Source organism: Megascapheus bottae, chromosome 16 (genome assembly GCF_031878675.1).
Source record: "Megascapheus bottae isolate mThoBot1 chromosome 16, mThoBot2.hap1, whole genome shotgun sequence".
Lineage (NCBI taxonomy): Eukaryota > Metazoa > Chordata > Mammalia > Rodentia > Geomyidae > Megascapheus > Megascapheus bottae.
Genome location: NC_143524.1, coordinates 35,278,441 through 35,301,415, shown reverse-complemented (window position 1 = coordinate 35,301,415; position 22,975 = coordinate 35,278,441). Strand labels below are relative to the sequence as shown.

The following is a 22,975-nucleotide window of genomic DNA, read 5'->3' as shown; positions in this document are numbered from 1 at the left end:
GGCAATCACATAACAAGAGATTGGGAGTGTGTATATATTTAATATCCTCTAATAACTCTGTCTCATTCAGTCATGGGCCTTCTCCCTTGATGACTTGAGTCCCAATCAGTTCCTCTACCTCTAAGCATAATAGATTAGTTTCTGCTTAATAATTCACAATATTAATATCTTAGAATAAAAATTTACAAGATAGGCAAAATATTTTTATAAATTTATTTATTTATTTTTTGTTATGGGGCTTGAACTCTGGGCCTGGGTGCTTTCCCTGATCTCTTCAGTTCAAGGCTACTACCCTACTCCTTGAGCCATAGTGCTGCTTCTAGTTTTCTAGTGATTAATTGGAGATAAGAGTCTCATAGTCTTTAGTGCCCAGGCTGGCTTTGAACCATGATCCTCAGATCTCAGCCTCCTGAGTAGCTAGGATTACAGGTGTGAGCCACCATGCCCAGCTAAAGTATTTTATTTGTTCATTTGTTCACCTTATAATCTCCATGAAATGGTCTTTGGCTATGAATTTGTTTGTATGCTGAAGACATAAGAGGAGCCAGTATTAAAAAAGAAAATGAAATAGGACCTACTTTTGGGTATAGCTATAGGTGGTAGACATTTATAGGAAGCTAGACTGAATGACCAGATACCTAATTTGGGACTTTTATATTGAGTGCTTAGATTAAATGTAAAGCAGCTTAAATGTAAAGCAGCTAAAACATGAAACTGAGTCTTTATAAAGATCCTTTGTTGACCCAATGACTATATGCTTCTGACCATATAAAATAGTGTTTATTGAAATGGAAAAAAAGTAAAAATCCTTCCTCATTTATTGTGTATAGTAAATTACAATGTAGGAAGCTGCATATAGATCATCAGTCTCCACTTGACCTTTTCTGATTTATTGTCACCAATAAACATGTAAGAGTTATCTTTTCTAGTGTCAAATGATAACCATAGGTAAACATTACACCTCTAGTGTTTTATTAACCAGAGAATTGAGTCTTACTGCTGATTTCTATTCAGTGTTATTCTGTTCCAAATAACTTTGGGAAGAAAAGAACACCATTCCATGTGCTTAGGGCTTAACAGAGATTGAATAAAGATTTGGACTCTTATTGATGGAAATAATTTTTTTTTTTTTGCCAGTCCTGGGCTTGAGCTCAGGGCCTGAGCACTGTCCTTGGACTTTCTCAAGGCTAGAGCTCCACCACTTGAGCTTTAGCTCCACTTCCGGCTTTTTTCTGTGTATATGGTACTGAGGAATCGAACCCAGGCCTCCGTGCATGCTAGGCAAGCACTCTACCACTAGGCCAAACTCCCAGCCCTATGGAAAGAATTTTTAAACAACATTTAGTACAAACTGTGCTAAAGAAACCTGGGCCCAGAAAAGGTGCGAAGGTGCCTTGTCTGAGGTAATAAGAAAAAAATATGCTATCGTTCTTTTTTTTTTTTTTTTTTTTTGCTATAGTTCTTTCTTGCCACTGTACTACAATGAACCAGAGGTTAGAGACCTTTTGTGCTAATAATTTTGATTTTTGTTATTCTTTTAAATTACATTGTCTAACAAGATTTTTAAGTGAGCTTGAACATAAAAACTTTTAACTAATATGAAGTTGTCATATTTCTCTTAAGGTCAAAATGGTTTCAATTCCAGAATACTATGAAGGCAAGAATGTACTCCTCACAGGAGCTACTGGTTTCCTAGGGAAGGTGCTTCTGGAAAAGTTACTGAGGTCTTGCCCTAAGGTGAATTCAGTATACGTTTTGGTGAGGCAGAAAGCTGGACAGACACCCCAAGAACGAGTGGAAGAGATCCTTAGTAGCAAGGTAAGTAAGGAGAATTAACATTTGCAGGAGAGAAAAAGCATGTGCTTGTGAGTGTAATTATGATAAACATCACCAACTTGGTTTTATTTTTTCTCTATCCTAAAATCATTATTGAAAAACATTGTAGCTAAGTTGTTAAAGGATTGCAATAAATTGGATACAACTTATAAATCAGTAGGAAAAAAAGCTTTTTTTCTATGATGAGAAACATTTTCTAATGAGTTTTAATAACCTTTTTGACTAAAATGTATATTTATAGTATGATTTTAGAATTTTTTGAGGTAGGTTACTGAATACTTAGGTAGTCTTCAGGTAATAATCAGGTAGTTTTGAACCACCTACTGTGTGTGAAATTATGTTTTGATACTGTTTCAGAATTTCTAAGAACCAGAATTGTTTCACATAACAATATTAGGGGGAAAAGAAGAAATTATTCCCTTTTCACTGATGACAAAAGCGAGTGTATAAAATGGCATGTTTCAGACCTTTAGATTAGTCACTTAGAAACACTAGAAATGAGCTAGAATAAAATTATTTTAAAATTGTAATATGCTTGCGACTTCTCTCAAAATGAGTGTCTTTATCTGACATTTTTTTATTATAATTAATAGAAGGGCTACATTATATTCACCAGATAGAAAGTACATTTCTTAATAATCATTGCTACCCTTTCTCATGTTTTTGTCCTCATTTCCCTCCTCCACCACTCCCCCATCTTGTTTTACCCCCTTCCCTATCCTATTTCAAATAAATAAACATATATACAATATATCAGATAACAAAGTAAGATGAGAAGTAACATAGTACATTAAGAACAACAGTCATACCTTATATGGCTCTTGTTTCTATATCTTGGGGGTCCTTTCATTTAGCCTCATCCTATATGGCCTTATGTATCTAGGTTTTGCCCTATTGTAAACCTCTGCTAGGAGAGTCCAAGGTTTATACTAATTATGACAAATGTGGGAAACCATTGAGCCTTTGTTCCTTTGAGTCTGGCTTACTTTACTTAATATGATTTTTTTCATATATTTTTTATTGTAATTAGTAGAAGGGTTACATTATAATCACCAGATAGAAGGTACATTACTTCGTAAATATTGATACCATTTCTCATGTCATGGAATATGATTTTTTTCTAAGTCTTTCTATTTCCTTACAAATGGGGTGATAACATTCTTTCTGACAGCAGCATAGAATTCCATTGTGTATAAATACCACATCTTGTTGATCCAATCATCAATTGAGGGACTTTTAGGTCGGTTCCATATCTTTACTATGGTAAAAAGTGCTGCAATGAACATCGTTGTGCTAGTGGATTTACTATGTCCTTGTTTCTGGACGATTGGGTAAATGCCAACTAGTGGAATTGCTGGGTCACAGGGGAGCTCTATATTTAGTCTTTTGAGGAACCTCCATAGTGGTTGATCGAGTTTGCACTCCCACCAACAGTGTAGTGGTGATCCCTCCTGGCCACATCCCCACCAGCATCTGTTGTTATTGGATTTCTTGATCCTGGCCATTCTAACTGGAGTGAGGTGGAATCTTAGAGTTGTTTTGATTTGCATTTCTTTTATGGCTAGAGATATCGAGCATTTCTTCATGTGCCTATAAGCCATTCTTATTTCTTCTTCAGAGAAGACTCTCTTAAAGTCTTTGGCCCATCTTTTAATGGGATGGTTGTTTCTTTGAGGATTCGTTTTTGAGAGCTTAAATTTTTTTAGCTCTTGATATATTTTAGATATGAGGCCTTTGTTGTGTGGATAGTGAAAATCTTCTCCCACTCTGTAAGCTTTCTATTTAGTTTGCTTGCTATGTCCTTTGCATACAGAAGCTCTGCAGTTCAATGCAGTCCCACTTATCCAGACTTTCTTTGATTTGTTGTGTTTCTGGGTCCTTTTTAAGAAAATTTCAACCTGTGCCAAGGAGCCCTAGTGTATCTCCTACTCCTTCTTGTAAAGTTTTCAGTGTATCTTCTTATCTGACATTCTTGACTGTAAGCTTGAATTAGAAAGATCTAAGCTCAATTTTCATACATATAAAGAACCCACTCTTTCTATCCTAGGCCTTCATTTCCTCTTACTAGGTCCACTGAGGTACTTATGAAACCTGCTTTGTTTTATGTGCATTAAATGGTTGTTCTTTAAGTTAGATTTCTACTTGCAAAGCAGGCACTGTGCCATTTGAACTATACCACCAGCCCTTTTACTCAGTTTGTTTTTCACGCATGGTCTATTTTTTCTGGAAGCCCTCCTTGGGCCATAATCTTCTGACCTCCACCTTCTGACTAGCTAAAATGACAGACACAGCATTACCATACACTACCTATTTGTTCAAATAAAGTCTTGCTTAACTTTTTGTCGGATCTAGCCTTGAACCTCCTAATCTGTCTCACTAGCCGATGAAATTACAGACATATACTACCCTAGCCTGATCTTTTGAGATAAGGTCTTGCTAACTTTTTTTTTTTTTTTTTTTTTTTTTTTTTTACCAGACTAGCCTTAACCACTGTCTTCTCTGTCTCCACCTCCCATACATAGCTGAGATTAGAGGCTTGTAGGACCATACCAGTCCTTGAAAATAGCTTTGTGTGTAGTTTCAATCTTAGGTGCCTGCCCTTTGCTGTTGCTAACTGTATGATCTCTTTTACTGTATGATTAGTATGTTGATCTGTCTTTCTCTCTCATCAAACCTACAAAGTCAATCACTTTTACTTAGATCTGTCTTCTGCAGTTTCGTATACACTATATGAACCATCTCAACCATTTCTAAGCTTTGTATCTTCAAAACTGTACTGGCTTTTTTACAATGTTTTCAGTCTAATGAATTTATTCACTTAATGTTTATGAAGACTGTCTTGCTAGACTCTGTTATCTAATAATTACTTAGAAAATAGATGTACGTTCTGCCCTAACACAGTTTTCTTCATTCCTTATCCTATAAATCCAGTAATTGGTCAAGTCCAGGAATTGTTGCCTCTAATTACATAAGCTCAGAACCCTCTCTCCTTAGCCAGATCTCAGCTTGAATGTTTCTTTTAAGAACTCTATGCAGAGCAGAGTGTTCCCTGTCTGGATAAGTCATTTTTCCTATCCAGTTTATTAAGTATTAAGTTAGTTAACTGCCAGGTATTAGTCTTACTTTATAACTTAAAATAGTGCATTTTCATTGTCCAGTCACTCATCTACTTTTTACCACCAGATTCTAAACTTCAGGGAAAGTCCATTTCCTTCTTTTCTTTTTTCTTTTTTTCTTTTGTTGTCTGTCATGGGGCTTGAACTCTGGGATTGTGCACTGTCCCTGAGTCTTCAGCTCAAGACTTGTGCTTTACAACTTTGAGCTACAATGCTACTTCCTGTTTTCTTAAATGTTTAGTTAGATCCTTTTCTAAAGAAGGACACATTAAGAGTCAAATTGTGAGGAGTGTTAAAAGGAAGACAGATACTAAAGTTATATGTATGTAGACTTACTTTGGGAAATAAAAGCAAATTATGACATGTAACAAATTAAGGTCTAGAATTTAGAAATCTGAGGGATCATGTAAAAACTTGTCCTGATATCTATATTGCTGTCTGTTTTGAGGAATAACATAATTATTCAAGACTTTATAGTTCATATTGAACTGCAGACTACTTGCTTGGTGGCTCTGCACCATTGCCTGAGGTCTTTGAGTCTCAAATTCCATATCTATAAAGTTTGGGTAATGGATATTTTCTATAAGAAAAGCAGTTAGGGGCTGGGAGTTTGGCTTGTGATAGAGTGCTTGCCTAGCATGCATGAAGACCGGCTTTGATTCCTCAGTACCACATACATAGAAAAAAAGCCAGAAGTGGTGCTGTAGCTCAAGTGGTAGAGCTCTTAGCTTTGAGAAAGCCCAAGGACAGTGCTCAGGCCCTGAGTTCAAAGCCCAGGACTGGCAAAACAAAAACAAAAAAGAAGAAAAGCAGTTAGGAATTGTACTTTGGTAAGGTGTTTTTTGTTTTTGTTTTTGTTTTTTTGTCAGTCATGGGGCTTGAACTTTGGACCTGGGTATTGTTCCCAAGCTCTTCAGCTCAAGGCTAGCACTCTGCTGCTTGAGCCACAGTACCACTTCTGGTTTTCTGGCATTTAATTGGAGATTAGCCTCTCGTGGACTGTTTGTGCCTGGACTGGCTTTGAACCACGATCTGTAGATCTCAGCCTCCCGAGTAGTTAGGATTACAAGTGTCATCCTAAATAATCTTTCTTGATAGATAAAAGGATATATAATGTATATTAGGAAGTAGTAAAACAATATTTTAAAAGTATATTTTTCTTCTTTGAAAGCTCTTTGACAGATTGAGAGATGAAAATTCAGATTTTAGAGAGAAAATTATAGCAATCAACAGTGAACTCACCCAACCTAAACTGGCTCTCAGTGAAGAAGATAAAGAAGCCATCATAGATTCTACCAATATTATATTCCACTGTGCAGCCACAGTAAGATTTAATGAAAATTTAAGGTAAGTACAAATATTTATGTAATATTTGAGCTTCATACTAAAAGATATAATCTTAATTCTATATTTTAATGAAATTGTTATATTTTATATTTAGTTTTTATATTTTAGTGAAAGTGATTTAAAACTGTCCACTCAAGTTCTGAGACAATGGATGTTATCCACTATACCTGGTAGTCTATAATTTTAGTCAGTGCATTATTTTTTCCTAAAATTAACAAGAACTAAATGGCCAGTGTAACAAATTTTTTCTCCCATGTTTCTAGCTTTCATTATTTTTTTTCATAGTCAAAAGAAGAGTTCACATGGCTTATATGAACCTTAGCATGTTTTTGAGAAAAAAGCGTAAATTGTAGTATGGGACTTATTGACCTAAAGAGGAAATTAGATGCTCTTAAAGGGGATTTGATTTTTTTAATAGTCAGCATTTATTAGAGTGAAACTAACATAACTAACCTTTATGAGAAGGACCACGTTACAGTATTTGTAGGAATGTAGGGAATGGTCCCCTTAGGGTAGTGAGCAAAGCCACAATTAAGTAGATGTCTTTCATTATTTCTTGTTTTATTGAAAATACCACAGGGGAAAGGAATAGATGTGTACTGTTTCTTTCTTCTTTGTCCATCATGCATATTCAGCATCTTAGCTCTAGATATTACATCAAAATTACTGTTTCTGTGAAGCATTTTTAATGGATGTTGACATCTAAATGGATTGGAAAACAAAAGATTTGTGTTAGACATTCTAAATAACCGGAAGTTTGGTCTATAATAGTTACTCTCAGAACAGTTCCTCTTCCTAACTATCTGTTCAGCTAACCCACAAGTGTAAAATGACATGAAAACACAAATTTTTACTGTTGGGTTGGGCGCAAATCCAGATTGTACTACATCATAAGCAATATCTTGGAAAGAAGCCAAGATAATTTGTACACATATTGAAATAGTAAAAAATTTATAGCAAGAATAACAAGCATACTAAGAAAAAAATGAGGGTAATAGAATTTTTAAGTAGTTAGGCTTGAGGTCTAGTATTCCTGAGGTATGGCAAGAGCAGAATCAAAGCAAGAAGTAGCAAGAAACTGGACCCTATAGTGAGAACAAAAAAATAGTCTAAAGAAAGCAATGGATGGTTTGGGGGAAAATATATCTGAGGTTTTAGAAATGGAGCGAGTCTGGGTTATAAATAAGGCCCAGAACATGCATATGGATGCAAGTTTCCAGAAGAAACAGAAGTGAAGATTTATGTTTAGATAAGATTAAGGAAATTGGTTTGCAAACTTTAGAATGTATTAAATCTTGAGAATTACTGGAAAATGCCAGGAAGGGCCCCTGGTGGACCCAATCCTGGTCCTTCTAGGGCCATAATATTGGTTGTTGGTGGTGATTTTGTGCTGACTGATTGCTCTGGTTGTTTATTGGCCTGTGAACTTATCTTCAGTATTGGCTTAGAAAAGTCTTTGGCATACCCTTAAATAAAAATATTATAGCTACTCTGCCCCTTTAGATCCTCAAAATAAAATTAAATAAATAACTGGAAAATGTTTTAAAATACAGACACCTGGACTGCACTTGCCAAATTCTGACCTTCTACATGTAGAATAGAACCAGTACTCTTGGAATCAGCTTTGGGACATCTTTAAACATACAGCCCTTGGGCATTGATGACTCACGCTTGCAATCCTAGGGACTCAGGAGTCTGAGATCTGGATCACAGTTTGAAGCTAGTCAAGAAGGTCCATGAGACTCTTATCTCCAATTAATCCCCAGAAAACCAGAAGTGGTGGTATGGCTCAAAGTGGTAAAGTACTAGCCTCCAGTGAAAAAGCTTAGTGACAGTACTCAGGCCCTGAATTCAAGCCCTACACTGACAAACAAAACAAAAAAGATGCAGCTTTTTCCTTGAGGTTGATTTCATATATCTGTCACCATATATTACTGTATTAAGGCATGCTGTTGATTTGTTTTAAGCAGGTTTTGTAATAGTGGTAGGGCTTCACCCAGTTATTTTTGTCTGGGATGAGAAGAGTAGGAAAAAGACTTGTCAAAATAACTTGAGGAATTTACTTGAAATGTGATTGGCCAGACTTTACTTTAAATTGTTTAAATTTTATCTGAGGATATGGCTCAGAAGTGTTTTTAGTAAACTCCCAATTGTATGTTTTGTCAAGTATTAACTACTTGGGGTGTCTATAGAGAACAACGAGAAAGTTGATTGGTAGTTCAAGTTTCCTTCCTTCCTTTCTTCCTTCCTTCCCCCTCCCTCTCTTTTTCTCTCTCTTTCTTCCTTTTTCTCTTTCTTTCTTTCTTTCTTTCTTGGAGTGTTTTCCTTGTACTTTAGCATAGGACTACAGTTATCATTTGTTCAGCCCATCCTTTCTCAAAAGCCTGTCTTAAATGGCTTTCATGCTTCCAGAATATAATGAGAATATTATTTTTGTCCAGTATTAAATATTTTATGATCTCACACTTAAGAGTCTGAGAAGTTGACTTGTAAAATGGAATAACGTTAACTGGGTATAGATATTAACTTTTGTAGGCACAAAAGTGGCTTCGGATTTGGGCTGTCAGGTACAAATGAGATGGAGAGAAGCAAAGCACAGGTGTATGTGTCTCAAGTGGTTCTTTCTTTTCAAATGACCCAGAAACACTGTCACCATCCTCAAGACAGTAATAGAGTATCCCTTTTGAACTTTAGACCAAAGCATTTCTCTATCCCCATTTTTTGTAAATACAAAAAGAGAAAGTAGCATACTCTCTAACCATCCTGTAAGGTAGTTTTTTTTCCTCTGAAATACCTTTCCTGCTGATTATCCATTTGAGCAGATCAAATCCCCCCCACCTCAATGGAAGTAAAGTAGGGAAAAGAAAGTACACACATGATTTCAAATCCTCTACTTCAATTTCATTAAAATTTTTCTTCTAGTGATTTTTAAAATAGTACTTCAGCTACTATTGAAAAAAATACAGGAGATTGTGTGTGTGTGTGTGTGTGTGTGTGTGTGTGTGTGTGTGTACGTACGCATGTGGGCACGTGTGACCATGTGTGCGTGAGTACGCTCATGTGTGTTTCCTTTCTCTCATGAGTTACTCCTTGTTTCTGGTGACCCAGAACTCACTGTCCTGTTCTAGGGAACTTGTAACAAAATATTCTCAGTATACCTCTTCCCAGGCAGTATCCTCCCCAACCCCATTGTTTTGCAAACAAGATAGACATCAAAGCACTGCTGTAAAGTCAGATGGGCTAGATTCTATCTGCCATATCCTGGCCTTTTAAAAGAATAGTTGTTGTTCTTGTCTAAATATTGATGATATAAACATTTTAGAAAAGTACTCAAAGCTTATTTTTCAGTTTTTGTAAAAAGTTCCTTTTGATCTCTATATGAATGTATATTGTTTTTACCTAACAGAACATAAGCTTCCTAATTTTTTTCTTGAATTTAATGTAGAAACAACTTCATATTTTGAATTTTTAATGTATATAATTTGAGTATTTTAATGGCATGATATTGTCCCATTGATATGTGACAGTTTGTGTAACTTTTAATTATATAATGAGCTTATTAAATTTCTTTTTTGAAAAAAATAGAATCAGAATAAGTTTTTTATTTGAAAATTAAGTTAATTAAATATAGCTTTTCTATAATTCTGGTACATTCTCACAGCTCCTTTTAGATGGATGCTATCAATTTATAGTATTACAGGAATGTAGTAGTCTTCCAGTTTTAGCATATGCATTGAGTATTTCTTTATCCCCCTTTTTATTAATTTTTATTTAATAAATACTATGTGTTTATTGTGTAGAAAATGATGTTTCGAAATACATGGAATGACTAAATTGAGCCAATATATGCATAGCCTCACATTTTTGTTGTACAACACTTAAAATCTGTTTCTAGTGATTTTCTATAATATAATAATTGTGGCAACTATAGTTGCCATGTGGTGCAAAAGATTTCTTAATTAACCTTTGCAGAACAGGAAACAAAACTACTCACTCTCTCTTTACCTTAATATTCATTTACTGCTTTTTGGAGACTGTTAGGAGCAGTACTAAGTACTCGCAAGCTATTTTTTTTTTCTCTAGTATTGCTGGGGCTTGAACTGGAGGTAAATGTTCTACCACTTGGACTCTGCCTCCAGCCCTTTTGCCTTACTGTTTAAATAGGGTTTTGTACTTTTGTCTGAGAGCCAGCTTTGGATGTCCTCTTTAATCTTTCTACCTGTAGTTTTCTATAGCTAAGATTATAGCCATGAACCACAATATTTGGCTTGTTTTTTGGGGGTCAGGTCTCATTGACTTTTGACAGAGCTGATCTCAAACTGCAGTTTTGTGTTTATTTTCTCAGTAGCTGGGATTACAGGTCTGAGTCACCCAGCCCAGCGCCTATAAGTCTAGTAGGTAGATTCCATTATTGTTCCCATTTATAGGTGAGGAAACTGAGGTTGCAAGTGATGGAGTAGCTTTATACTTTAGCTCTTAGGGAGATCATGTCAGCATTTGAACCCAGTCTGATTCTAGAATTTCTTTATAATCCTGCTTTATATCACAATATATGCATTTTTGTATTATTCTTAAAGATTTTCATGTTTTCATAATTTTTATAGGATCATTTGAGCCAATCCTTTCATAGTGAATATTGGACTCTTTGTGCTTTTGTTACTAGTAGAATGCTTCATTGAATACTTTGCTGAATATATGTCCTTGCTTAGAATTTACATGAATTCCAAGAAGGGAATAAATAGATTATTTAGTCTTCCGTATACTGTTTTAACAGATTTATTGTAATATTCTGTAAATTTTTCTCACTTTGATATAATAAAAAATTATACTTTTACAAAACAAGATGTAGGATTATACCTGGAATCCTTAGCTACTCAGGATGCTGAGATCTGAGGATCAAAGTTAAAATCCTTATCTCCAGTTAACCTCTAGAAAACGGAAAATGGGGTTTGACACAAGGGTGGGTGGTAGGTAGCCTTGAGCTGAAGAGCTCAGGGACAGTGCCCAGGCTGAGTTCAAGCCCCATGACCCACAAAAAAAAAGAAGGAAAAAGAAAAAAATCAAGATGTAAAAGAAACCCAGTGTGATATTAGAATACAAACATAAAAGCTAAAGACTGAAATTATCTAAGTGTATATATATAGAGAAATATATCTATATCTATATATCTAAATCTAGATCTAATTAAATATATGTCTAGAGAGATGTATATATATAAAATATACATTAGATAGATACACACACACACACACACACACACACACACACACATTGTTTAAGCCAGTACCAGGGCTTGAACACAAAGCCTTATGCTTTCTCACAAGTATTGTGCTCACAGGTGACACTCCACTACTTGAGCCACATGTAGGCCACCGTTTTGTTGGTTAATTGAAGATAGAGCCTAGCAGAATTTCCTGCCTAAGCTAGCATTGAACCATGATCCTCCAGGCATTTGTCTCCTAGCTACTATTACAGATGTAAGCCATTGGTGTACAGTTTGTGTTTTTATTTTCTAATTCCTACAGTGTGGTTTATTTTGTAATCAGAAAATTTGTTTTTATACCTGACTGGTAGAATGAATATACTAATTTTGAGATAAAATACACAAAGTCAGAGCTAAAAGGGTAAGTTGTAAAGAATCAGAAACCTGCCTACCTATGATCACAGCTACTTGGGAGGAGGAAGTAGGAGGAGCAGTTTGTGTTCAACTTATATAATAGATCATATCTGAATAAACTAGGAATGGTGGTTTACATATAATATCAGCTATTCTGAAGATGAAGATAGGAGGATTGCAGTCTAACACCAGCATCTTGCAAATGTCTGAGATCCTATTTTGAAAAACAAGCCCTAAAATCAATGATAGAATACTTGCCTTAAAAAACACTCTGAGTTCAAAGCCCAGACTGCTCCAAAAGTAGCAGGTGGAGGATACAAACCCTCTGTTTCTGTCTCCCTTAATGAAAATAAGCTTTTAAAACAAGTATTAGAATAGGTTTTCAACATTACATTGTCACTTTCTTTTATAGAGATGCTGTTCAGTTAAACGTGATTGCTACGCGACAGCTTATTCTCCTTGCACAACAAATGAAGAATCTGGAAGTATTCATGCATGTGTCAACAGCATATGCCTACTGCAATCGGAAGCATATTGATGAAGTAGTCTATCCACCCCCTGTAGATCCCAAGAAGCTGATTGATTCCTTGGAGTATGTTTGTTTTGCAATTTATATACATAGTTTTAAAGTTTGGATCCAAGTGTATATGTTTTTCAGTCTCTTCTTCAGCACATACAGATACACACATGTATGCGCCCAGGCACTTACAATTTATATCTTCTTATACTCAACAAGTTATTGTTAACCTGTTTTATTTTGGTATAGATTTATATGTTTGCTGGTGACATCTGTGTAGGGCTTTTACTATTTACAAGGAATCATTTTCATGATTTTACAGGTTTTATTTTCCATGTTAGCGGGTCCTACTTTTCTTATATGGAAACCAAGGACTTAATAGCAAGGTTCTAATTTATTATAATAGCATTGCAGTATCTATAGAGAGGCTTTTAATTATTAGGGGTTAATTCATTGTTCCTATGGTGTAATGTTGGGTATGTCTTTCTTTTCAGCAATTACTATATAAATAGTATTTGACAAATGGGGGTTTAGTATGCATACACCGTGGCCCTGGTTCTCGTTTGCTCTAGTCTGTGCTTTCTTCCAAGTGAGACAAACAAACATTAGAAGAAAAAAATGAAGAAACAAAGGACAAAAGAAGTTCTTTTATATAGGCTACAATTATAAAAATATTCCAGCATTCTTTATATCTTCACATATTTGTTAATCTTTATATCTCTGCATGGGATGTTTTTCCTCTTATTCTGTCTCTCCTTAGGTTCCTTTGTTCTCAGACATTCTATTCACTTTTGAATCTACCATCCTCTGCTTTCTCTGAAATAAGCACACAAGTCTTTAAAAAAATTAAAGAAGACTTTCCTGTTAATCATTATGAAGAGGCAGATTATAAAAACAATTGAGATTACTGAACATTCTTTTAGCAATTCTCTGGCTTCTATTTTATGACTATTTCTCAGATGGTCCCAAATATATACTTCATTTTCCTCACAGGTTAGTAGACAGAGTGTTTACCATCTCTGGGAGAAAGTTAGCATGGACATTAATGGATGCATATTGCTTTTTCTTGGCATATGCCAACATGTAAGAAAATGACAAAGAGCTTGTAACTTAAGTCTTGTTCCTTCATTTCTTGCTTATAAGAATCTGACTAAAAGATAACCTTGGATAATTCATGGATTTGCTTCCGCAAAGTTATTTACCCACCTTTCAACTATCCACATTTGCAAAACTCTTTTGTAGAATTTTTCCTGAATTGAATAGCTTTCTCCCTTTAGTTTAATAAATGTTCTTGTTTATGCTACTAGTTAAGTCTCACTTGTGAGGATAAACAGTTTCAGTGGTTTACTATGTAGATTGGTAGACCTTTTATATTAACTATAAATACTGACTGCCAATGTATATAATAGCATGTTACTTTGTGTTAAGTGGTTATCTACAAATACAAAATTCCTAATCTCAAACATTGAGGCAAGATATATTTTGGGAGTTATTTCAACTTTGTAAAGGAAATTTATATATTCTAATGTGCAAGTTTAAAAGACACAATATGAACAAACCAGTTTAGTGTGGCATATCATCTCTGTTCAAACACATAAGAAATTTATGAATATTTAAGTTAAATGATATTTTTAACTGACATTACCATATGATTTATGAAAAAACGGTTTTCAGATGATTTTATTTATTGAAGTTGCAGATAAGGATTTGTGAAAGAAATATCTATAAATTGATGCTTAATGAAACTACCCTCTATTTTTTTAAAGATAGTGAAAGTTACCATTAAATCATTGAGTCAGAACAAAGATGTGTTTGGTTGTGCAAAGTTCATGAAGTGTTTATTTGTATGTTTGTTTTTGTTTTGTTTTGTTGGTTGTGGGGTTTGAACTCTGGGCCTGGGCGCTGTCTCTGAGCTCTTCAGCTCAAGGCCAGTACTCTGCCACTTGAGCCATAGCACCACTTCTGATTTTCTGGTACTTAGTTGGAGATAAAAAGTCTCAGACTTTTGTGCCTGGGCTGTCTTTGCACCTCGATCCTCAGATCTCAGCCTTCTGAGTAGCTAGGATTATAGGTATGAGCCCCCAGTGCCCAGCTGAAGTGTTTTGTTTTGTTTTTTAATTCTCTAATAAAACATCTGGAAATACTTTTTATGCAATTTAAAAATTTTAATCTTATTGTAAGGGTGATGTCAGAAGAGTTGTAATTATGTAAGTAAGATAATGAGTGTATTTCTTGTCTACTTGTTACCCCCTCGTTTGTTTTCTTCAACTTCGTATGCAATTTTTTTTGTTCACCAGATGGATGGATGATGGCCTAGTAAATGATATCACACCAAAATTGATAGGAGACAGACCTAATACATACATATACACGAAAGCACTGGCAGAATATGTTGTACAACAAGAAGGAGCAAAGCTAAATGTGGCAATTGTAAGACCGTCGATTGTTGGTGCCAGTTGGAAAGAACCTTTTCCAGTAAGTTTTTAGAAATCTTTAAATAATTGGGATTGAAAACTTTAAATCATAACTGTATAAAAAGAGCTAATAGTTTGAGTTCAGAGAGGTACTGCTAAATGTGGTTTACCGTGGCAAAACTGATCATAGAAAGATAGTATTATTGGTACTTTTATTTTATTTATTTATTTTGCATGGGACTTGAACTCTGGGCCTGGGCATTGTCTCTAAGCTCTTTAGCTTAAGGCTACCACCCTACCCCTTGAGCCACAGTGCCACTTTGGTACTTTTATTTTTAATGCAACCTTGAGTTTATAGAAATATAGAGCAATATTGTAAAGATAAATTTTAAAAATTGGGATGTCTTAAGCATCAGAGACCATGATTTCATTCACTTTTTATTACCAAAAAGAGGTAGGCCCTCCAAGAGGTAGACCTTTTCTGAACAAAAAACCAAGAAAGGTATAAGAAAACTTGCTATTAAGAGAAAACAAGATGTTATAGTATTTGTAGATTCCTGTAACAAAAGAAAGCCGAAATATAAATGAATACATAAATGAATTTAGGAAATACAGGCTTATGTAATGATAGTAAGTGATAGCATCTTCTGTTGCTTTGATAATTATTCTGTTTCCTCTTTCTGTCAGCAAATTTGGGGAAGACTTACTATCATTTTTCCCTGGTCACAGAAAAATGCATTCTTAAATATGCTTAATTTAGCAAGGTAATTGATAGTATATAGTCTCTTTGAAATTCCCTTTGTAGTTAGGAAACAGTGGATAATTCCTTATTTAATCATTTATAACCACAAAGGAAAACTACTTCTGTATATGACTATAAGCAATATTATGGGCTGTATCTGAATTTTTCTAGTTTTTGGAAAAAAACTAAGTATATATTTGAGGTTTTGGATTTCAAACAATAAATCCAGGTTTATAGTAATTCTAAGTTCCCTTCTTTTTTTTTAAATTTTTGACATTAGGGATGGATTGATAACTTTAATGGACCAAGTGGTCTCTTTATTGCGGTAAGTAAACTTCATGATTTATTTAATACTTGTGTATCTTTATATGTGTGTGTATATAATATGTATATATACACACACCCCCTTTGGCTTATATATCTTAAGGTGTTGTTTTTAATTTCAACAAAGGCAGGGAAAGGAATTCTTCGAACAATGCGTGCCTCCAACAATGCCCTTGCAGATCTTGTTCCTGTAGATGTAGTTGTCAACACGAGTCTTGCGGCAGCCTGGTATTCCGGAGTTAATAGGTATACGAAGTGACAATGTCGCTTATTAAATATATAGTAACTGAGGAGGGAAAAAGAAGCTACTAATGTTAATTAATCTCTTAGTCCTGATAGTACCATGCAGTTATAGAATTCTAAGCAGCATCACTGCCAACTATGCAGGTTGATATATCACAGGCAATAATAGCAAGTCAACCCATCAATAATAATGAATTAATCTTATCAGAAAGAATACACAAATTCATTAGAATTAAAAATGAAAAAGAAGTTCTCACCAAGGGTGGTAGTTTTAATCCAAACTAAAACTTGGTGTACATTTGACACTAATAAAGAATTGAAATTCATAGACAATGGTTTACATGTATCAGTTAATACCCATTACAGAAGCTTTAATCATCATTTAATCATGATCCATAGTCATCCCATAAAAATCCTTTTTGCAAGTAATAGCTAAACTTTAAGTTTCCCATTAACTTGTTAAACTGATCTTATTTTTGAAGTCAGTAAATAATAAAAAGGAGAAAAATGGTTCTATGAATATTTATTTTTTGGAAAAAGAGCTAAGTCTGTAAGGAAAATGAAACAGAAAAAGCTGATTTATTATTTTTCTCACTTATAAATAAACCAGACACTACTAATAATTAAGGAAGAAAAATGTAAGAAGAAAAAAGTTTATATTTATAATTTTTTAGGTGAAAAAAGAAATAAAGGGTAGTTATAGTCATCAAACAAATCCTTAAAGGGTAATTTTGTACATACTAGTGAAAAGGCACCCATCATTCTTGTGTCTTCCTACTTTAATATTATGTAAGATCTAGATTGGAGAAGTTTGTCCTCTTCCTATGTTCCATTACTTTCATCTTTGTTTTTGCAGACCAAGAAACATCATGGTATATAATTGTACAACAGGCAGCACTAATCCTTTCCACTGGGGTGAAGTTGGTATGATTTTATCTGTTTTTGAATGTTAGACTGTATCTTAAACAACTTTAAATGGTCATGAGGTTTTAGTATTAGAAGAGCAATGAGACATTCAGGCTACTAAATTTCCCCTTATTTTAATTGTAATTGCCATTTTAAAAGTAATAAGCAACCACTACTGCTTTGTGGTATATCCTTCGTAATATTTCACAAATGTAAAATGGCCTGTATATTCCCATCCACCATACCTTTTGCCATCTGCAGCAACACTCATAGATTAGATTATCTATGGTATGGGAACAGAGCTTTATTCTCCCCCATGAGTGCCCTGAAACTTGATAGTGACAATTTATAGGTGATGTCACTTGCATCTAAAGGAAGTTTTGTGTATCAAGTGGTCCCCAAAGTTACAAATGGAGGAGTTAGGAAGTGGGATACATTTTTCCAGAATTTATTCTAGTGACATTTGTTAATCTACAGTAGTAATGTGTATATGTTAACTAGTTTTAAAATGAAAAATAATGTAATTGAAGAGTATTCAAAAGAATCATTTTTAATTGTTGTATGATGATGACTTAAATTTAAAGTAAAATTTATTTACGCCACTGATTTAGTAATTATTGTCAGTTGCTAAATCAATTATTTAGTAATTTATTTAGCTCTCAGTTTTACTTCTAATTGAATATTTTTTGTTACTCCTGCAGAACAATTTTCATTTTAAACTAAAAACTGTGCTGGGAATTGAACCCAAGGCTGGTACATGGTAGGCAAGCTGCACTAAGCTACATCCCTAGCTTAGGGTTTTTTTGAGACAGGATCAAACTATGTAGCTCAGGCTGGCCTAGAAATTGCCATGTAGCCCAGGCCTAGAATTTGCCATGTAGCCCAGGCTGGTCTCAAACTTGGAATCTTCTCACCTGTGCCTCCCAAGTATTAGGATTACTTGTGTGGGCCACCATGCACAGCTCTCTTAAAAGTCAATATTTAATAACATTTTCCCTAGAGTTTTTCCATGGCATTTTTGACGATTAGAGCATATAAGAAAAAGACAAGCGTGCTTTTATAGTATTTTTAAGTAATATTATTTCAAGAATATTGAAATATTTTGAGTTTATTATGTTGTAAAGTTTTATGAAAAATCAATATCAGCATTATTTTTTAAGAGAATATCTCAATATATGTGTCCATTAAAGTACTACCATAGAAGATACCAAGTTCATTTGTGTTGGCATTGAATAACCTGAATAAATTACAGCAGTTTAATTTTGGGTTGTTTTAAGCTGGTTTGATGTATGCAGATTTGAGCAACTTAATTATTCATAAGCAAAGGATGGTAATTTGCTTTTCTTTTTAAGTAAAGTACAGTAATAAGAATCTGGAAAGAGGAACAGAAAGAAAGAAGCTACCATGAGAACTGAAATATAGAGAGTGACATTGTAAACTGACATAGGTAAAACATTAAAAAGATTTTTTAAGAGTAAATTTTAGAAAAAAATTTCATTCAACTAATTTAAATAGTGGCAGTACAAAGACTCTTGAGCCAGTATCAAATACCCATATTCTCTTAGCTACAACAGAATAGAAACATTTATTTTTTTAAATGAGTGCATTCTGGCATCTTTGGTGAAAATATTTTGCAGTGTAAAAACATGACTTTTTTTTTTTTTTTCAAAACTTGATTACATGGTTATTATCAAAGCTGTTACACAACTTTTCTTCCCCAGAATACCATGTAATTTCCACTTTCAAGAGGAATCCTCTCGAACAGGCCTTCAGACGGCCCAATGTAAATCTAACCTCCAATCACCTTTTATATCATTACTGGATTGCTGTAAGCCATAAGGCCCCAGCATTCCTGTATGATATCTACCTCAGGATGACGGGAAGAAGCCCAAGGTAATGGTGACTAGCTCTGTCTTATCTGTTCCTCTGACTGTTAAGCAACCTTGCTTACACTAAAATGCATATTAACTCTGTATCTGTTTATGCTTATGATAAGGCTTAATGGCCTTTTGTGAATGAGAAGACTTGAATTTTAAGGCTTTGTCAGGAAAGCAAAGGTAGTGTTGTAAGTTACTCTAATTTATTCTACAGTTTGGATTTTAAATTATTGTCATGTGTTTAAATTCTAGGCTTAACTTTAGGTGCTTTTCTGAATAATAAATAATATTCAAAGTGCTTTGACGCTTATTTTTCCTACAGGCTATTATCTAAACCATTCCTTCAAGATGAATCCTTTAAACCAAGTGTTCAGGCACCCCAATGTTAAGTTCTATTCCAACAACCTATTGCTTCATTATTGGAAGGGTGTCAAACATACAGTACCTGCATTATTGCTCGATCTTGCACTCAGGTTGACAGGTCAGAAACCGTGGTAAGAAGAATAGCAGTAAATATCCTATGTATTGGTAAGGTGGTAGAAGCTTGCTGGAGAGACAAAATGTCACTGGCATGAGCTTTACCTGTAGCATTACTAACCTGATTAATCACAATCACAATCAGGATGTTAGAACATTTCTTAGAAATTGGAGATATTTGGGGAGGTTAATTGTGGATCTGAATTTATTAAGACATTAATTTCTCCAAAATCTCATGAAAATAAGAAATATCCTACATCCGGGTTGTTATTGTTATTATAAGCTGAACTTGAGCCCTTTTCCTCTCCTTAAAAATCTAGGAATGAGTTTTGACAGGGTGAACTGTAAGTGAATGGTACAGTTTTATATGAGAAAAAAAAAAGGATGGTTCTGGATTAATCATCTTGAAATAGCTTAGCTGCCTATTCAGCTTATAATATGATAATTATTGTTTTTGACTAATTTTCCAGATTGGGAATGGCATAGTTCCAAAAAAAGAAGCTAAAAGAAAACTTATTTTCTTATTGTTGTAATAGTCATTTCTTTTTTTATTATTCTTTTTCCATTGGAGCCTCATATAAAAAGTTCTGCTGTCTTAATCACACAATTACAGGAAAACTTGCCACAAAAACATTTATTATTATTATAACCTACATTGGCATTATAGTACTGACTTTAATTGGAGAGTTCAGGATTTGAGTATGAATAAATATGCTAATTATAAAACTTCAATCCACAACTCACAAAATAGAGGTGAAGTGTCTGACACTTACAATATATTAGGTTTTGAGTTAATTATAGGGATTTTTTGTGGATGCACTTGTTTATGATGTCCCTAACCCTGAATGTTAATAATTGAAGTATATGACAAATATTGGATTACATTATATTCACCAGATAGAAGGTGCATTACCTCACAAACATTGCTACCCCATCTCATATTTTGTCCCCATTTCCCTCTCCCAACCCCCTCCCCTCATCTTATTTTCCCCCCTTCCCTATCCTATTTCAAATAAACATATATACAATATATCAGATAACAAGGCAAGAGACTATAACAATATAAGATAACCAAGAGACAACAAAAGAGATGAGAAATAACAGTTTATTAAGAACAACAATCATTGGATCAAATAACTTTAAAGGAAGTATTTTCAAATTTTTCTACAATGATCTGGAAAATATAGTATTTTTCATTGGTAGCATTGTTTCATAGCTAACAGTCAGATGAAGATTAGTGAATGATAGCAGTGATAGTCTTTCTGTTAATAAAGTTACAGTGTGAAACAGAAAAGTCAAAACTGTTCAAACAATTACGATAGATTAACGTATCATAGTGCTTGGCAGATAAAGCTTATCAGTACATTTTTAAAAACATAGCCAGATCTACTAAATAAATTAGAGCATAACAAATGTCAACCTTAGTGCTTAAAATCACAAGGGTTATTTTATTATCATTTTAAATTTATTTCTCGGAAAATTGGAATCAGCTGGGTGGTTTAGTTTGGAATCTTTCATGTACTTGTTTCATGTCGTGTCAAGATTACCTCATGTAGGCTCTTTGCAAAGGCTATTGGAAGCTTTGAGGGAAATAAGTATTTTCAGTGGCAGCAGAAGGCTTCAGGAGGGATCGGGGGAAAGGGTGCATTCAGCAAGTAAAGTAGAAACTACACTGCTTCTTCTGACTTTCCTAAGAAAGTTAAGTGTTTTCATTTTTGCATCATTTTTTAGTTGTAAGTCTGTTACAAATCCTAGATTTCAGGAAAGGGGAGTAGAGAATAGTCAAGATCATGTTTTACATGAGCAGGTAATGCAATTTCAGACATTATTTAGGTCTGCAGTCAGTTGCAGTCAACCTTCTGTCTATCCCCCAGCATTCATATTTCTCCCTCTTAGCAAATACAGTTGCTTCTCCACCTAACATACCTGCAGCATCAGCTTGAGGCCAGCATTTTGTTATTAGAGTCATATCCAGATGAAAATAAAGCTGTTTGGGAGTGGTATTACAGATACAGTTTCCAAGTATTAATTGGAAGACCTGTGAATTCAAAACAAGTTTCCAGCCACCTATTTGCTCTACTTACAATGAAAGATAATTGACATCAGATGATGTTGCTGTGAAAATGAAGAAAATGTGAGGTGTACAGTAAACACTGACCCACAGCGGTTCTGAATTCCAGTCTGAATTTCTAGAATGGGCTTCTAACTTTCTGGGTTTCTAAAGGCTCTTAGTTCTTCCCTATTTACTTTGCCCTGCTTCTCATTAAAAGAACATGTTCTGTGTATGAAACTGAATAGGGTATTTACTCTGATTCAAGCCATTTTTTAAAAAGGTTAGAGTCTAGGGCAGGGCCAGTAAACTTTTGATTTATTGTAAAAAGCTATGTAATAAATATTTCAGCCTTCATGGTCACATTGTTTCTGTTACTAGTATTCAACTCTGCTGTTAAAAATGAGAGCAGCCATACTCAATATGTAAATGATGAACATGATAGTGTTCCGGTAAAACTTTATCAAAACAGATGGTAGGCTAGCTGTAGTGTATGCACACTGGTTTGCTGACTTCTGATACAGAGACTTTTTATTTTTGTATAGTTCTCTGCTTTGCATGTAAATTTGTTGCTTTGAAACTTTCTAACGTATCTATTTTAAAGTAGTCCATCCCCTTAAACCAAAGCCATATTCACAGATCTCTTCCAGAACACTTCTTCATATTGGGTCTCCTGTAAGTCTGCTATGGTAAAGCACCTTTAGATCTTAAATGCTTGCCTCCTTAGATCCTGCTTTTCAAATAGAGATTTTTTGCTGTATGATTTTTTTTTTTACAATTTATTTTTTCCAGTCCTATGGCTTGAACTCATGACCAAGGTGCTGTCCTTAAGCCTCTTTGCACACAAGGTGAATGCTCTACCACTTGTGCCACAGTACCACTTTGGGCTCTTTTGAATAGTTTATTAGAGATAAGAGTGTCACAGACTTTCCTGCCCTGTTGGCTTCTCAAACCATGATTCTCAGATCTCAGGCTTCTGGAGCAGCTAGGATTATAAGTGTGAGCCACTACTGGTACCTGGCTTGCTATGTGGTTTTTATAATCTAGAGATAGCCTTTAGTTTGAAAGTTTCTATGAAGCACTAACTTTGGTCATCATAAATCTTACATCCTCACCTTGAATTTGATTTGTGCTCAGAAACTCCTCCCTCCCTTCCTGCTTAGAATTTTACATATTGAATATTGAATAATTGATGTAATACAGCCTAGAGTTTCTGAATTCCAAATGAATAAAAATTTTTGAACATATTATCTGTTACTTTTAGCACCAACAGACTTGGTAATAGCTCAATACTGACCTGACAATGGGTTGATGACTCTTCCCCTCATGGCCCTTCAATATGCTTAATGACAATTCCATTGCTCTGTCATTCTCCCAGCAGGTAGCTTACTGACTGACCCTTTTCTGTGCAGTCTTGATGGAGGAGAACAGTGTCAGTGATGCAGTCCACTCAGGAAAAGAGTGATTTTTCCAAGTGAGAATCTAGGCAGTTCCCTGGTATTTTCACAT

The 22,975-nt window shown here is 34.6% G+C and overlaps 1 protein-coding gene across 5 annotated transcripts in view; it reads left to right on the top strand.

Annotated features, from left to right (window-relative positions):
• Far1 (fatty acyl-CoA reductase 1) overlaps positions 1-22,975 on the top strand; it is a 55,172-nt gene that overhangs the window by 18,557 nt on the left and 13,640 nt on the right. For 4 of the 5 annotated variants that reach the window (XM_090348112.1, XM_090348108.1, XM_090348109.1 and 1 more), the window contains exons 3-10: positions 1,624-1,818; positions 6,124-6,299; positions 12,329-12,508; positions 14,731-14,908; positions 15,870-15,914; positions 16,041-16,159; positions 17,013-17,080; positions 18,784-18,955. In XM_090348112.1, coding sequence (XP_090204238.1) covers positions 1,630-1,818; positions 6,124-6,299; positions 12,329-12,508; positions 14,731-14,908; positions 15,870-15,914; positions 16,041-16,159; positions 17,013-17,080; positions 18,784-18,955 — 1,127 coding nt within the window. In that variant the 5' untranslated portion in view covers positions 1,624-1,629. Of the gene's footprint in view, positions 1-1,623; positions 1,819-6,123; positions 6,300-12,328; positions 12,509-14,730; positions 14,909-15,869; positions 15,915-16,040; positions 16,160-17,012; positions 17,081-18,783; positions 18,956-19,261; positions 19,434-22,975 lie in introns of all 5 variants that reach the window. The other variant, XM_090348110.1, reaches the window with a different exon arrangement.